The sequence below is a fragment of the Fukomys damarensis genome, unplaced genomic scaffold, assembly GCF_012274545.1.
Source record: "Fukomys damarensis isolate Sample0158 unplaced genomic scaffold, DMR_v1.0_HiC HiC_scaffold_18, whole genome shotgun sequence".
In the NCBI taxonomy this organism is placed as follows: Eukaryota; Metazoa; Chordata; class Mammalia; order Rodentia; family Bathyergidae; genus Fukomys; species Fukomys damarensis.
In genome coordinates, this window is record NW_022900930.1 from 294596 (window position 1) to 312792 (window position 18197).

The 18197-nt window shown below is 35.8% G+C and overlaps 1 protein-coding gene across 1 annotated transcript in view; it reads right to left on the reverse strand.

The window, feature by feature from the left end:
- Hook3 (hook microtubule tethering protein 3) overlaps positions 1–18197 on the reverse strand; it is a 109764-nt gene that overhangs the window by 74973 nt on the left and 16594 nt on the right. The window contains exons 4-6 of the mRNA XM_010622449.3: positions 5665–5737; positions 5156–5206; positions 2333–2465 (exon numbers count right to left, since the gene is read on the reverse strand). Of these exons, the coding sequence (XP_010620751.1) occupies positions 2333–2465; positions 5156–5206; positions 5665–5737 (257 nt within the window). The remainder of the gene's footprint in view (positions 1–2332; positions 2466–5155; positions 5207–5664; positions 5738–18197) is intronic.

Sequence of the window (18197 nt, forward strand, 5' to 3'; positions counted from 1 at the left end):
TGGAGATGTAGCTCAGTGCAAAGTCCCTGGGTTCAACTCCAAGAACCAAATAAAAAAGCAAAAACTAAAACAAAAGAGTAAAAAGAAAAGAATAGCATACCATATTTTTCTAACAAAGTCTGCAAACTGACTTTTTTTTTCTTTTTCCTGTAATGGGATTCAAATTCAGGACCTTGTGCTTGCCAGGCAGGTACAGTGCCACTCTACTAAATCCCCAACAAAGCAAACTAACTTTTAAAGAATAGCCTTCTCTAAGTCTAAGGTTGTGATTTTACTAATTTACATTTCACATGATCATAGAATAAAACAATGAATCAATACACACACACACACACACACACACACACACACACACACACACACACATATATATAAAATAATTATTTGTTTTTTTGTAATGGGGATCCAACTCAGGACCTTGCCTTTACAAGGCAGATGTGGCACCAGTGAGCTAAATCACTGGCCCTATTAGATAAATATAAAAATTGACATTTGAAAAGTCCACAAAACACAAGAGAAAAGAAAAACTGAACTAAAATCAATGATTGAGGCAGGAGTGGGATAAAAATAAAATTTATTAAAAGAATAAATAAAAATTTAAAAAGATACTATATATAGTTGTTTCCATATAACTTAGTTTGAATTATTATTATGTAAGAATTTGTACTATTTTACATAATTATCTCATTTAGCCCCCGTAATAACCTTACAAAGTACGAATGTTCTTTTTAGCTGGGCATGGTGATGCATGCTTGTAATCCCAGCACTTGGAAAGCTGAGGCAGGAGGATCACCTTGAGTTTGAGGACAGCCCGGGCTACACAGTGAGTTTAAGGCCAGCCTGAATTGCATAGTAAAACCCTGTCTCAAAAACAACAACAACAACAACAAAAAACCCTCAAACAAAGACTGAGTAATCTGCCTTATGCCCTCCACACTTGAGAGTGGAATCATCTAGACATAGTTGACTGGATACTGCATCCCATGATTTAAAAATCAAGCAAACGTACAATTACTTCCTGAACTCCAATTTTACAAACTGAATCAGTAAATCAGTATTTCAACAACAATAATAATGATCTAATATATTGGACCAGTTCAGTTCTGGAAACAAAGTTGGATATTTTAGACAATAACATAAAGGAAACAAGGGAAAATAAAAGACAATAGTTCAGATTTACATGGTTAGCGAGATTTTTCTAACACTGAGACAATAGGAAAATTGCTGATTTATTTTGAAAGTCTTTGTTCACTTTTGTGGAAACATATCTTCAAAAGCCCTTCAATTTCAAGGCTTTCTTTTGAGAATATGTCAATATGAAATATCCTTCTAGGTGCAGTCGTGCACACCTGTAGTCTCAGGTACTCAGGAAGCTAAAGCAGGAATATCCATCACAAGTTTTAGGCCAGCCTAGAAAACTTAGTGATAGCCTATCTCAAAATAAAAAATAAGAAGGGCCAAGGATGTGTGAAGCCCTGGGATCAATTCCCCAGTGGGGGGGTGGGGGGGCGATGATGACGACAACGACAGACTGACAGAAAAAAGGAAAAGAAATATCTTGTGGTATTTCTAAGTTTTATAATTATTTATAATTAGAATGAAAATTCTTGATAATATATAATAGAATTCTTTATTTTCAAAGACAGTTAAAGGTAAAACCACTATGCCCAGTTCTAGGAAGTGGTTTTTTTATGGAGGAACAGGTATCAGATTTAGAAGTGGGGAACCTAATTCCAAATCTATTTTTTTAAGAGTCTATTTATAATGATAACTCTTTCCTCCTCTTTCCCCACAATAAGGACACACTTATGAATGTTTCAAAATACATTTTAAAAAAATCATCTAAGGCATCTGTAATAGATGTATGTTGGGAAAGCAAATCTGAATCTGCAATGAAATGACATATATTTCTGTTCATCTGTTGCAAACTAATAGGCAGACCTTGCCTAATCAACAGTGCCTTTTATGACTCCTGGTATGGATAAAATGTATTGCAAACAATGTGCTTGGAGTAGGAGTGTAAATCAAGAGAAGAGTGAGTGTTGAGCATGCCCAGGGCCCCGATTTCCTTGCTAGCAGCATCACAATAATTAAACAATCTACTCAAAGAATTATGTGGTCTTGCAGAAAGGGAAAAATAGCAACATAATCAAATTTATTCTAATTTGCAAAACTCACTTAAGCTTGCAACAAATTACTACGGAACCAGAAGATGGGCAACATTACAAAGATGTTATTGTTTATTCTGTTGCTCATATATAACATATAGCATATGTTACATATTACTTTCTTTCAGTACTTTAAATGCATACACTAACTTCCAATGAATTACCTTGCTTCTGTTCACAGTTCACAGCGCAGCCTAAAATAAGTTGAAGCATCCTTCCAAGCTCTGCTGCATCAGAATGCTCCCCAATAAGGTTCACATCAGGAAGGGTAAAGTCATTAATCTGCTGTCCCAAAATCTGAATGAAGACAAAAACATTTCAATTGCATTCGCTTTTATAAACCAAATAAAATATTTGACAGAGATTAGTTTATTTCCAAAAACTCACTGCCAAGGAGAGCTGTTCTGCCAGTCTCACTACAGATTTCCATTTTTACCTCCCACACCTAAGTTATAACTATACGCAGTCACAGCAACTGAGTCCCTAATCTGGTATGTGGTACGTACACAGTGAAACAAACTGTGTACTAAGGAGCAATGTATGGTTTACTTTCTGATAAACTAGAAGCAGAAGGTTATCAACTAGGGGGCACAGAAAGAGCTGAGTAAACAAAAATTCATGCCAACACTAAGACTTTCCTTAGCCATCTTCACTGCATTTGATTCCAAAAACACTAGTAGCAAGGTAACGATAACAGGAAGAATGGAGGATTCTTTTATGGGGAAACAGACTGGCCTCAAATGAAATGACATATGCAAACAAATGGAAAGATCTCTGCCTGATAATCCCAAATTGAAATTTAACAACATATATATAAATACACACACACACACACACACACACACACACATATACATATATATACATACATACACACCCTCACTTAGATTCCTATCAGCTTTACTTCGTTTTTAAATATCAACAAACAATCCACAATTAAAGGGGTTAAATCCAGCGCCTTTGAACTGAGCTGAATTCCCAGTGACATCCCTCTTTGCAGTCTTGGGAGTGGAGTCGAGGGGTAGTCTATCACTGTTACATCCCTTTTTATTCTGAGACGGAGTTGACTAAGTTGCCTAGGCTGCCCTTGAATTCACAATCTTTCTGCCTTAGCATTCCTCAATGCTGGGAGGGTTTTGCTAAACTGTTTGGGCTGAGCTCTAACTTGTAATACTACTACTTGAACCTCCCAGAGTATGAGGATTACAGTCATGTATCACTATGCTTAATTTCTGCCTTGTGTAGGAATATCAACCTCTAGAAGGACATGCAAAAACTGCTCATTTTGATGCTTACTACAATCTGGGCAGATGGGTGAAGAAATGAATAAAATAGGAAAGTAATGCAAGAATATATAAAAGTTCCCTTCAGAAAACAAAAAAGACCTCTTGAGAATCAAAAATGAGTTAGCAAAAACAGAAGCATTAATGGATAAAAGTTATGTAATAATCACAGAAAGAGCAAAACATGAGAGAAAAAAGAAGTTAGATAATTAAGGAGAATAAACAGTTTTAGGAAAAAAGCAAACAAAATAATGTGGGAAAAATGAGTAAATACATACATGTGTATTTATATATAAGAAAACTTCCTTAGAATTAAAACTTGTTAGTATTTAGCCAGGTACAATGGCACACACCTGTAATCTCAGCATTTGGGGAGGCTGCCCCAGAAGAATCGTAAGTTTAGGCTCAGCCTGGGCAACTTAAGTGACCTAGCAAGATCTTGTCTCAAAATTTAAAATTTTAAAAAGGACTGAAATGAAGTTCAGTAGGAAGGCCCTAGTTCAATCCCCACTATCACAAAAACAAAACAAAAATCACAAAACCAAACACTAGTAGGTCTTCAGTTTTAAAGGACTGCTAAGTGCTACGCATAATAAACCACCCACCCATGCACCTTAAAACAAAGCATACAAACATAAACCTTGGAGATTGAAAAGGTCTTAAAATTTCCACAAAATGAACAAGTTACTAACAAGGGATAGAAATCCCCACAAAAGACTGAAGCTTTTGAAAGAGCAGCACTGGAATCCAGAGAACAATGTAGTAAGAGATCTTCGAAATACTACGATTTTCTAACTGAAATTCGACAGCAAATTCAACATAAGGGAGAACTAAGATTATTTTCAAATGTACAAGGCCTGAAAATATTACCTATCATGTACTCTTCTGAAGATGGCATAGGAAAATGTGTTCCACCAAAATAATAAAATAAACCAGGCAAGAGAAATGATTCAGTAAAAGGAATATAAGACAGGACAGAGCCAGAGGAATTTCCAGGATGAGAGTGAAAGGTAACCCTTGAGGCAGGAAGATCACAAGTTGGAGCTCAGCCTGGGCAACTTAGTGAAAGCTATTACAAAATTAAAAATAGAAAAAGGGATTGGAATGCAACTCTGTGCAAAGATCTTGGGTTCAACCTCAAGTACAAAAACAGAACAAAACAAAACAAAAAACAAAACCTACAACACAACACAACAAAACAAAAACAAAAAAAACGAGTAAAATCAGTTCCTTCCAGTACTTGAATTTTCCCCCAGCAATTCCAGACTCTTCTGATGTAGATCAAAGAGGATAAAGTTGTAGGGCTAGGAGTTTGCCAAAAGACAGAATTGAAGTAGGTAATGGGATTGATTCTAATGGTGTACAGGTTTTGACTCCTTTCACAAGTAAGGGACAAGGGCCGGGGATTTAGCTCAGTGGTCTCCCGACTGCTTCCACTGTCCCTGGTACAAAAACAAAAACAAAAACACCACAAGGGAGGAATGGAGAGAATAATCAGCATGAAAAAGCACAATCTAACTAAATTAGTAGTCATCAACAAAATGCACATATATAATGAATTACTCATCTACTTACCACCTAATAGGTGTCTGTACCAACATCCTACAAACTGTACAATGGAAGACAAACTGAATTTTGAAGGCAAATTTTCCTTAACTTGAAACTTATGCCATAAATTTCAAATACAATGAAAAAAGTCCTTACCTCATGATTGTAATCCAGGATTCCTTTTAAAATTTTCTTTAAATTGCTAATCTGTTTAAAGAGAGAAACAACTGAGTACAAGACAAACATAATAGTTTAATATAAAAAATTAACAAATATTTTCTCATTGACAACAGCACTAGCAACTAACACATGTACTGTGACTATTCTAAATATATTCCAACTTTTATTTCTGTGTGGTAGGTCCCATTGTAAACCTCATTCTACAATGTACAAGTTGAGCCATTTAAGGTCAAATACTCCCTCCATGGAGAATAAATGGGAGAAGTATGATGTGAACATAGGTGCTTGGATCCAAAACTCATGCACTCATACACCGTGTTTCATTGCTTTATGTTGCATTTAATGGGCAATTCAGGTTATTTCCATGTCTTCAATTTCAGATGATTCCAAGTGTCTAAAGCTCACTAGACATATTAGATAAAAACTCAATATTTATATACAAAAAGTACTTAAAGATTTAATAAATGGGAAGACAAAAGACATACCTTTAGCCTCCAATTGTCTCCCACTTCAGTTTTTATTCTGTTTAGCCAATTTTCATCAAAATATGTAGGATCTCTGAAAATAAGGAAAGGCTAGTCTATTAAAATCATGTAGCTATCATACTAACATAAAATTGAATCATACTCCATATCATCACTAAGTGAGACATAAAACAGTGAACTTGCTACATATCAGCCACTAAGTAATTCAGTATGTGAGAGCAGCTACAATTATTGTATACCAGATTTCTTTAAAAGCAACTTTATTACCAACTCACTATAAAATATTTTTAATCAAAAAGGCAAGAAATGCTATTAAGTAGTAAATATAGTTTTAAAAGTTATAGTTGAATATACTAGAGTACAATTAATTGTAGATACCATACAAACATCTAGAAAGTAAAAAAATCAATGATATAATTTTTAAAAAGACAAAAGAGATTAAAGCAGAATAACTTTTCAGTTAATATTTCAACTGCCTCCACCACCTAATGCTCCACAGTCACCAACAAGGTCATTAAATCTTAGTTTCTTCAAATAATATAAACTGAGAACCTATTTTCTCAGGTATAGTACTAGGCACTAGAGCAAGATGGATACCACTTCCGCTTGCAAAAGGCTTAAGTATTGCTGTGAACAAATACACTGAAACAAGGATAGAACCTAAACATACTTCTTTTTCCTAGCAAGAACTCCATACTTTTAACAAATGCTAGGAAGAAAAACTCCAAACTTCTCAAACTCAGCGTGAACTCCATCTTAACGTTTTTCAAGCTGATACTATAAGAAATAACATTATTTGTCGAAGACCACAGAAGAACACTTATGTTTATCCTGGTCTAATAATTGCAAAGTCCAAGATCTTTCCATAACACCAGATTTGCCTTTCTTCAACCAAAGAACAGAATGGCAATGAGACAGGTTGGGAATAAAAACTACATTTAAATTTTTACTGTAGTTCAAACTGATAAATAGAATCAGTACTAAATTTTATTCAAATTAGCTTTAATTAACTTTACTATCTATTCTTAAAAACAGCTTAGTGTTCTCATTGTGAGATACAATTCACATAGCACACAATTTATCCATTTAAAGTACAAGCATCAACACAATCTAACCTTAGATCTCATCATCCCCAAAAAGAAACCTTTTATCGATTAACTGTCATACCTTATCTCCTTTCCAGTTCCTGGAAATCATTAATTTCTGCCTCTGTGAATTTGCCTATTCTGGACATTTCATATAAATGAAATCATGTTATGTGATCTTCTGTGTCTTGCTTTTTTTTTTTGGTACTGGGGATCAAACTCAGGACTTTGCATTTGCACTGGTCAGGCAGGCATGCTGTGTCTTGCTTCTTAGAGCATTTTTTTTGGAGATAGGGTCTCACTTTGTAATCCAAACTGGCCTCAAAAATCATAATCCTTCTGTCTCAGCCTGCTGAGTGTCAGGATTGTAGGCTAGATAGGCATCACTATGTCTGGTTTAGAGTGTGTTAAGGTTTATCTATACTGCAGCATGTATTAAAACCCTGCTCCTTTTTAAGGCTGAATTATTATCCCATTTATAGATGTACCATCACATACAACATAACATTCTGGCCTAGGATAAACAGCATATACAATGGTGGTCTCTTAAGATTATCTTGCCCAGTGATGCTTAGTTTCTATTGTAAGCATCATCTATGACATCTGTATGATGACAAAAATTGTATAATGTGCACTTCTCATTGTCTCTGCCATTAAGTGACAGAAGTACATGTGGCACTATCTACTTTTTAGCTATTCCAAACAATGATGTGTTGACACTTGCATACCAGTTTCTGTGGGTATATGGCTAGGTATAGAATTGTTGAGTCCCATGATAACTCCACGTTTAACATTTGAAGCATAACCAAATTGTTTCCCAAGGTGACTGGAACATTATGCAATCCTGCCAGTAATGTATGTGGGTTCCAATTTTTCCACAGCCTTGCCAACATACTATTTAGTGACAGCTATCCAAATTGAATGTGAAGTGTTTTTTCACTGTCTTGGGGCTTCTCTGATGGTTAATGATGCTAAGTGACTATTCAAGGTTTTTGTTTGTTTGTATTTTTACCATTTGTATATCCTCTTTGGTGACATGTCTACTCAGACTGTTTGTGCAATGAAAAATTAGAACCAGATTGAATGGCACATGCCTGTAATTCTAGCACTGTGGGACACAGAGGCATGAAGATCACCAAGTTCAAGCTTGGCCTCGGCAAATTAGCAAGATCTTATCTCAAAATAAAAAATAAAGAGTTGGGGATGCAACTCAGTGAGAAGGCCCTGGGTTCAATTCTTCTTACTGCAAAAAAAGAAAAATTAGGGTGTTTGTCATGATCAAATTGCAAGTTTTTGTTTTTTAATATTCAGGACATAGGAACATATATAATCTCCCCAGCCCCCACCCCACCTTCTTTATTTTTTTCCCAAAGGGCCTTCACACTGAGCTATATCCCCAGCTTCAAAAAAAAAAGTTTTTGGTAGCAGCTATTATTTATTTCAAGCTGGGATTACAGGCTGGTCTTTCACTCCACTCAGTTTTTAATGGCAGGGAGTGTGCTTGTCTTCTTAACCCCAAGGATCACAAAGTGATACACTCTGACATTTGGTAGGAGCTTCATAAATGTTTATCAAAAAAGTGAAAAACAGTAAGGATAAATATAGTGAAAAGCACACTTACTGGAGTTCTATGATGCAAACATTTAAAATCCACTTTAGAAATAAGAACATGATTTACATCAGGAAGATCTTTACAACAGTGCAATCACAGAAAGTCTTGTTTACTCACAACACCCGGGCATACACACTGCACAAGCCAAGCCTTTCTGGAGGTCTGAGGCTTTCAAATGTTCCCCCAACCAGGGAAGGTCAAGACTGGACTTCAAGGTTCTTCTTTTCATCATGCACCTAAAAGTTTTTTATTTTTAGATAGGGACTTACTAAATTGCTTTGGCTGGGTTGAAACTTGCCATTCTCCTGCCTCAGCCTCCCAGAGTGCTAGGATTACAGGTGTGAGACACCATGCCCAGCCTCTTTTCACTGTCTTGATGGCTTGTTTTACATACAAGTTTTTTTTGGGGAGAGTACTGGAGATCAAACTAGGGTCCCTGTGCTTGTGAGGCAGGCAACAGCACAACTGAGCTAAATCCCTGGCCCTACACACACACAGGTTTTAAATTTTAAGGTCAATTTATCTATCTTGCATTTTTTGGTGTCATATCAAGGAAACCTGTAACTAATTCAAAGCAAAAAAGATTTACTCTGTTTCTCTGTAAGAATTCTATATACTTTAAGCTCTTATATTCGGGTTGATGACTCACTCATACAGTGAGAGGAAGGGGACTAACATCATTGTTTGGCATGTATACATACTCATCTACATTTTAAGTTTAATATTGTGTTTTTAGTTGGAGTTCTTTTGCTAGTAAGAGAAACCAATTTTAGCAAATATATGCAAGAAAATGGCTATGTACTTGAAGGTCACTGAGATATGTTATGACACTAAAAACAGCTGGGGGGTCGAGGATTTAGCTCAGTGGTTCTACCGCCTACCTTGCAAATTCAAGGACCTGATCCCCAGTACTAAAACAAAATAAAACAAAACACACAGCTGGGCCCAACAAAATACTGGAGTAAGAATCCATACAGTACTGAGTTTTATCTTTGCTTCTTTCTGCCTGTCTATGCCATTTTCTCTCTTCAGACTTTCTCTATATACAAGGTTGGAAATGGCTACAGACACATTCAGTCTTTATCACTTCAGTTCCAATAATGAAAGACTAGCTTGGCATTTAGTTTCAATTCTAAATCCCCAGAAAACTCATGTTCTGTCCAATTACATGTAGCCAGTAGGAGACAGCACTGCAAGTAAAACACAAGCCATGTCTACAGGTAAGGGCCAGAACTGTCAGAAAAAGGGTCTTCAGTGAACTGGAGGACAACTCCCAACTATTCTCTTTGCTTAGAATCTCTAAGAGAAACAACACAAAAGACAACAAAGTGGATTCCACTAAAATATTACAGAACTATCCTAAAGATCATAGAAGTCAGAAAATTTTCAATGCTGTTTTTGATACCAATAGTCTAAAAGTCTATAGTCTAAAAAGCACAATCCTGGCAATCAAGTATCAATCTTTCCAATGAAAGAAACTGGAGCAGGGTCATCATCTGTTAGTCCAGTACTACGTACTCCTGGTGCTCCTGATTACCCAAAGCCTAAGGCACTCAATTTACTAGCTGGGTGGGAAGTCAGGTTCACAAAGCTGAAAGATACTTGTATTTCACCAGAAAGTCCTTTAAAAATGCTTTAGAATATCTACATACCATGACCACTGCAAGGTTATGAAATACTTCATTGGGAATAATAATGCCTATGAATAAAAAAGGAAAGTCTGAATAAAATGTTTCAAATTAAACAATATGACATACTTTGCTTATTCCTTAAAAGATTAAATGAAACTCTGATAAAACAACAAAAACAGCTGCTAGTATCATGTACATCATGTATTACATCAGGAATGTACCTAATGCATCATATGTTACATACCAAGCACCAGCTGTGTCCAAAGTACTGCAATGAAGGGATGACTATTATGTTACAGTTAAGGACCATGAGACACAGAAATTAAGGAATTTTCACAAGTTCAGTTAAGTGGTAGAGTGGAGAATACAATTATTTTGTCAAATCAGGATTCAACACAAAACACTATATAGTCCCTTGGCTAATTATCTTCTTAATGCTCAGGAAACCAGGTCACAGATAGAACAAGACCTACACCACTCCTAAGACTACATTAATTAGAGGCCAACATTTGCTAGTCACTACTGCTAGCCATATTGCCCAGTATCTCAAGTCTGGCATATAGAAGCTTCTCAATAAAACCTTGAAAAGTGATTAAATTTAATAAGCTTGAAATATATAATGTAGACAGAACGTACTAAAAATAGTAGTCAAAGGTGTGTATGGTGGTGAACACCTGTAATCCCATTTAAGTTTTGTATGAAGTTGTTGGTCTGATCTCTTAAAACCCTTGAAATTTTCTGACAGGAGTGTCTCATAATTAATGAGCCCCTCTGACCATATCAGTTTGTTAATGAGGTGATTCATAGTGGGACCCCTAGGTAGCTACATGATCAGGGTTGGTTCCAAAGGACAGTCATATAAGAAGCTGGAACTTTCACAGCTGGGCATAATGGCACACTCCTGTAATCCCAGCACCCAAGAGGCTGAGGAAGTAGGACTGTCACGAATTCAAGGCCAGCCTGGAATACAGAGCGAAACTCTGTTCCAAATCCCCCCCACCCCCGAGAAATTTCAACCCTGCACTCTGACCACTGGGAAGGGCAGAGGGGTCTAGAGATTGGGTTCAATCCATGGCCAATGATTCAATCATGCCTGATGTAATAAGACTACAAATAAAAATTATACACAACATCTGGGATCTTCTGGGCTGGCAAACACAGAGGAGGGTGGTGTGCCTAAAGCAGGGAGGAAGCCCTATGCTACCTTAATTCCACATCTTGCTTGCCCTATGCTTCTCCTCCATTTGGGTATTCCTGAGTTATCTTTTATAATACATTACAATACTTCCAGAGTTCTGTGAGTCATTCTGACAATCAAACTGGAAGGTTAGGAAATCCTTGAATTTGTAATTGGCCAGATGGAAGTATGGGGGCACTGGGGACCCCACTTCTAGCCACTCTCTCAAGGATACGCTTGTGGGAGTAAGGCCCTACCTTAACGTGTGAGGTTCATACTAACTCAGAATTGAAGGATTTTTTGTCTTTAACTTACTGAGTTTGAGCTGCTTCAGGCAGTTATCAACAGAATTAAATTGAAATACAGGAAACTCAACTGGTGTTCAGGAGATTCTTGACAGAAAACTAGAATGGTGAGCCTCAAAGACAAAGACTAAGGAAAAAAAAAAGGCAAAGACTAAAAGATCAAGTTGCTTATTTTTAATTTCAAAGTCAAATTGTTTAATTTCATATTCATTTATTCAACAGAAAATTTACAGAGCAGGACACAGGAAAATGGGATGTAAGGGTAGTAGCAGCAGTATTAAATAGGGTGGTAACAGTAGGTTTCATTGAGGAATGGACAAATGTCAGTTAAGATCGAATGACAGGCCATACAAAAGTATATACAAGCATAGGAGATGCCCAATGTGGCTGAAAATGAGCAAGGAGGCCACTGAGGAAAAGAACACTAGTGAATGAAGTTGGAGTGGTAACAAATAGTCTGATCCCTTAGGATCTTATATACTATTTCCAAGTACTTTGGCTCTTCCTTTAAGTGAAATGAACAATGTAGGGTTCTGAGCAGCAACTATGACTTACTAAAACAAGCACTCTAAGCCAGTTATGATGGAGCACACCTATAATCTGAGGACAAAGGAAGGCTGAGTTAGGAGGATCTTGAGATTGATGCCACCCTTGGCTAGAATAAGTTCAAGGCCAGTCTATCTAAAGTGACATATTATCTTCAAATAAAATACACTCTAATATTCATGAAGCCAAATTTACAAAGTGTTATGAGGAGTTTAGTCACATAATGGTAACAGGTAATGATTCGAACTCAGAATAGACTAAATTAGCAACATGTAGCTCATGGATACAGTTTAATATAATGGTGGGAAGAAAAACCTGATGGAATTGAATTAAGACAGCACGAGGGGGAAAATCCAGACAGTTGTGTACAAACTATTCTTTCTAGGAATTTTTCTGCAAAAGAGAGGAGAAATGAAATAATGTCTGATAGACACAGGAAGTATTTTTAAAGACAAAATGAAATAAAAGCAAAAGAGTTTACTTGGATGCTAATGGATGTGATTGTAAGAGTAAATGTGATGATCTTGAGTAGATTAGAGACAATGATAGCCAATACACCAAGTGTGGATTCTTGCTTCAGAGTAGGATAATTCTTGCTCAGTACTACAGACTAAGTGTTGCTAATAGGCAGCAAGGCCAAAATTAAACATGTTGGAAGGTGGGTAAAAGCAGACATGGAGTTCTAGGGAAATCTTTTATTTGATTCATTTTCCTCAGAAGTAGGATGTATTCTAACTTGGGTATCAGATGGGAAGACTAAGAAAGGGAGAACTAGAGGTATGAAGAAACAAAGTGAGACTGTTGTGTAGAAGAGTTAAGCAACTACGGAAATATAGTACAAGCATGTTTGTAACTTTTCCCCAGCAAGTTTCAATTACATTTGTGAGAAGCAGAAGAGATAAAACATTAGATTTAACATAAGCTGTGGTTTAGTCAAACAATACAAATAAATAAGAGAAGGGGGGGCTAATACATGGTCAAGGGAGTGATTAAGATTGACTAAGGAATCCCAGCTGAGTAAGATGAAAGGGAAACAGTATGAAGGTGAAGTCCAACTGGTATTAGAGAATAAAAGAATTACTGAAGTCTCAGTTCCAGAGATAGTGCAATGCAAAGACAAGACGTAGAACATTGATAAATGGAAAACAAATCATGGAGGGACTGCATATTATTTATAAGCCATGACTATTGGAATTGGTGGGTGATGTGTGGAAGATAAATGAATTCAAGAAACTGACAGGCAATGTTATGTAGATGTGCCGATTTGAACTAACAAGAATTTAATTAAAGAAGAACAGTACTGAAGAGTGATAGTGAGCTAGTATCTCCAAACTGTTGGAGGAGCAGGGTAGGATTCTCAGGAAAATGAGAAAGATGTACTGGGATGAAAGCCATACTGGGAAGCATCACCAATGTACTGAGTGGCACAGGAACCTTGTGAGAAAGACAGCCTGCAGGTATGAGGTAACTGCAGACACAGTATTATTAGGGGAGAAACGGAATTCTTCCAGAATAACAAGGCAACGGAAGACACAGTGGGAACAGGGCGAAGTGCTGTTTTTTGGCAAATGCACTGTAGATGCACCAAAAACCACAGGTTTCACGGTATAAACAGTGCTATTCCTGCTATCTCAATGCAGTATTTTCCAAAGTTGGTGCTCTTTTGTAGAAATACTAACATTCCTGTCCTCAAACTAAGCAGCTGCAAACAGAAGCTCTACAAATGTGAATTTATATCTTAACAGTCCTAGGTAAAAAAAATTCACTTGTATTTGTTGATACATAGATGCAAACAGATAGAATTCAACCATCTTCGGAGTTTTCAATGACTTATCTGTTACTGGAAAATATTTAAGTGAACAAAAATCTAATAATCCATGGAGAAGGTCTGTCAGTCATTAAGCAGTTTTACATGACCAAATATCCTGAAAACCTGAGAAAGGAATATTTTCAGCAAATAATTCTGAAACAACAAATGTAAAAATCAATTTCTATCCTTATAGTTTATACAATATGAGAAAAATAACTCAAAATGTATCAGACTTAAATGTAGGTGTTAAAATTATGAAATAGCTAGGGGAAACAGGAGAAAAAAATCTTAGTGACTGGAAAAAAATTTATAATACAATAAAAAACTAATAAATTAGACATTATTAAAACAAAGTTACTGAAGTGACAGAGAAGCCACAGATCAGGAAAAGGTACTTCCAAATATTATCATGTCTGGCAAAGGACCTGAATTTAGAATATACTAATTCTAAATTAGTAAGACAAGTCAACTAAAAAAATGTGCAAAACATTATAGCAATCTGCCACAGAAGATAGATGTATGGTAAATACATAAAAGGACACTTAACATCTGTCACTATAGAAAGGCAAAACCACTGGATGGTGACTAGAATGGCCAATGTTAAAAGACTGATCTCAGCAAGTGCTAGTGAATCCGGAGCAATGAGAACTCTCATATACTGCAGATGTGAATATAAACGATACATTCTCAAGTTTAAGTTACTCAAATGTTAAATATATACGTACCTGGATGATCCACATGTTACATGATTTCCAGGTAGGATTCACTCAAGAGAAATGAAAGCATATATTCATACAAAGACTCATGCACTAATGTTCACAGCATGTTTATTTGTATGTAATAGGCAAAAACTGGAAATAACCGACATGTTCATCAACACATCAAAGGATGGATAAAATATGGCACATCCATTTATATAATGAGATATACGTAAAGAATATAAAAAGGCAACAACATAAATAAGTTTACTTATTTGGAAGAAAGAACCACACCTTATTTTTTAAAAAAGAAAACAGTATACTCTGCTGGGCATGGTGGCACATGCCTATAATCTAGCGGGAGACTGAGACCAGATGATTGCAAATTTGAGCCAAGCAGGGCAATTTAGAGACCTTGTCACAAAAAAAAAAAAAAAAAAAAAAAAAAAAAAAAAAAAAAAAAAAAAATCAAAATAACAAAAACAAAATGAGTCCAGTTACATAAAATTCTAGAAAATGCAAACTAATCAAGAATGACAAAATCTATCAGTGGTTGTTTAGAGATGGAAACAGGTGGCAGAGAAGGAAGAATAAAAAGGGGGCAGTTTTGGAAGTGCTGGATATATTCCCTGTTGTGGCTGCCAAGTGTTTGGGGAAGGATAACAGACAGAGCAAGGAAGAAATAGGGGTATAACTGGAACCACTGAGCTAAATCCCTGGCTCGAAAACACATCTTTAACCAATCTCCAGTTGATGGGAAAATGGGCTATTTCTAAGCTTTAGCGATTACAAACTGTGCCATGGGTGTGCACATATATTGCTGTGGTATGATTTTTCTAATTATCTTAGGAAGATAGCCAGCCGACGACTAGCTGGGTCAAACGGGATCCCTAATCATGGTTTTTTGAGGTATCTCTATATTGATTTCCACAGTGGTTGCACCAGTCTGCACTCCCACCAACAATGGAGAAGGGTTCCTCTTCTCCCCTCGACCCTGCCAGCATTTGTTACTTATTTCTTGATAGCAGCCATTCCTTCTTGAGTGAGGTGGAATCTCAGTGTTGTTTTCATTTGCATCTCTTGAATGACCAGTGATGTTGAACATTTTTTCATGTTTATTTGTTGCTCTTGTCTGAGAAAAGTCTGTTCATTTCAGAAATCTTTTTTGAATTGGATCTTTCTATCTGTGGGGGGGTCCTAATTTTTGAAGTTCTTTATGTATTCTAGATAGTAGTTCTTTGATAAAGGAACAGCTAATAAAATTATTTTTCTCCCACATTGTACATTGTCTCTTAGCTCTGTTGGTGGTTTCTCTTGCAGTGAAGAAGCTTTTTAAAAAGATGAGACACCAGTTGTTGATTCTTTGTGCTAGTTACTGTGCTGAGGATTTCTTCATGAAGTCTTTGTATGCCAATGTCTTCAAGAGTTCTACCTATCTTTAAGCAAGTTTAATGTTTAATATTTAATCTTTAATCCACATTAATTTTAGTTTAGTGAATGGAAAAAGATACACGTCTAGTTTTAATCTTTGGCAGGACGAAATCCAGTTGTTTTTTTTTTTAAACACCATTTATTAAAGAGGCTATCTTTCCACCACTGAGGATGGTTGGCTCCTTTGTCAAAGATGTGGCAGCTGAGTACCTCTGGAGTTCTTTCTGCATATTCTAATCTATTCCACTGATACTCACGTCTGTTTCATTGCCAATACCATGCATGTTGTTTTTATCACAGTGGGTTTTGTAGTATAATTTCAAGTTGGGAATTGTGATACCCGTCATGTCTCTGTTGACTAGAATTGTTTTTGCTATTCTATGTCTGTTCTGGTTCCAAATGAATTTTTGGATTGTTTTCTCTAGTTCTGTGAAATATACTGTTGGGATTTCAATCAGTATTGCACCGAATCTTTATAGCAGTTTTGGAAGTATGGCCATTTTCACTATATTGGTTCTTCCTACTCAGGAACAAGGGATGTCTCTCCATTTTCTTCTTTGATCTCTTTTTTCAGAGTGCTGTAGTTTTGAGTGGACAGGTATGTTGCTTCATTAGATTGAATCCTAGATATTTCATCTTTTTGTATGCTATTGTAAAAGGAATTGTTTCACTAATTTCTCTCTGTGATTCTGTTATTTGTGCACAACAAGGCTATTGATCTTCAAGTGTTGACCTTGTATCCAGCTACTCTACTGAATCTGTTAATTAATCCTAGAAGTCTTTTGGTGTAGTTTTCTGAGTCTTCTACATAAAATATGTTGTTAGCAAATAATGACAGTTTAACGTCTTCCTTTAATTTTTTTTAAGGTACTGGGGATTGAATACAGGAAGTAATCAGCTACATTCCCAATCTTTTTATTTTGAGATAGGGTCTTGCTGAGGTGTTCAGGCTCACTTCCAATTTGCACTCCCATTGCAACCTCCCAAATAGCTATAATAGCCATGTACCACCAGACTTGGGTCTCACAACCAATTTGAAGTACAAGTTAACAATATAAACAATGTGTGCAACCATCACTCCTGTTCACCTTAAGACTTTTTTCCATAATTCCACACTGAAACGCTTCCATTCAGTAGATTTAGTTGTGGACCTAAAAGTGCTATAAAAACCTATTGATAAATAAATGAATAAGTGAAAGAATGAATGGACTGCATGGATAAAAAGAATGACAGTGCACACAACAATAAAACTGAAAGTTGGTGAATAAACAAAGCAGATGGAAAAGCAGATGAACTAGATAATCTAAAAGACTAAAGAGAAAAATTAATGCAAATATGCTCAGAACTATTTATTTATTTAGGTACCAGGAATCAAACTCAGGTCCTTGCACCTGCAAGGCATTTGGCAAAACCACTGAGCTAAATCCCCAGCCCAGAACCATTTATGTTTGATATAAATTTCTACTAAGACTATGAAATGACAATTTCTACTCATCAAGTCAGCTCCCACCTTCACACACTTTATTCCTACCCATTTAGTGCCTTTTTTGGTTGATACTCTTACCAATAACTATATTTTAATATAGTTTTTTCACACCTAAAACTCTCCTCTAGGTGATTTAATATACATTATGGCTTTAACTGCACAATGCCCAAGTAGATACTGCCACTTAGGACTTTTCTGAACTCTAGACCTCATATGAGGTCTTTTGGGTTTTCTAACATATGCTTTTCTATATGTTTTACCTCAATAGGAAAAAAGAAAACAGGAAGACACTTTAGGGGTAAAAGGTAAAAAAGAAAGTACTGATGAGAAATATGCCCATAAAACTTTGGTAACTTAAAATAATCACTTTATATTATAGAACACTGTGTACATTATGCTCTTCAATTTCTTAATTTTTAATTGTAAACTGACAAATTATACAGTACAAAGTTATATATATATATATAGGAAAAAAGAAAACAGGAAGACACTTTAGGGGTAAAAGGTAAAAAAGAAAGTACTGATGAGAAATATGCCCATAAAACTTTGGTAACTTAAAATAATCACTTTATATTATAGAACACTGTGTACATTATGCTCTTCAATTTCTTAATTTTTAATTGTAAACTGACAAATTATACAGTACAAAGTTATATATATATATATATATTTAAGCAATTCTGAAATATATAGTACATTGTTAACAATAGTCACTATGATGTATAATGAATGTAAAAAAAAAAAAAAATTAT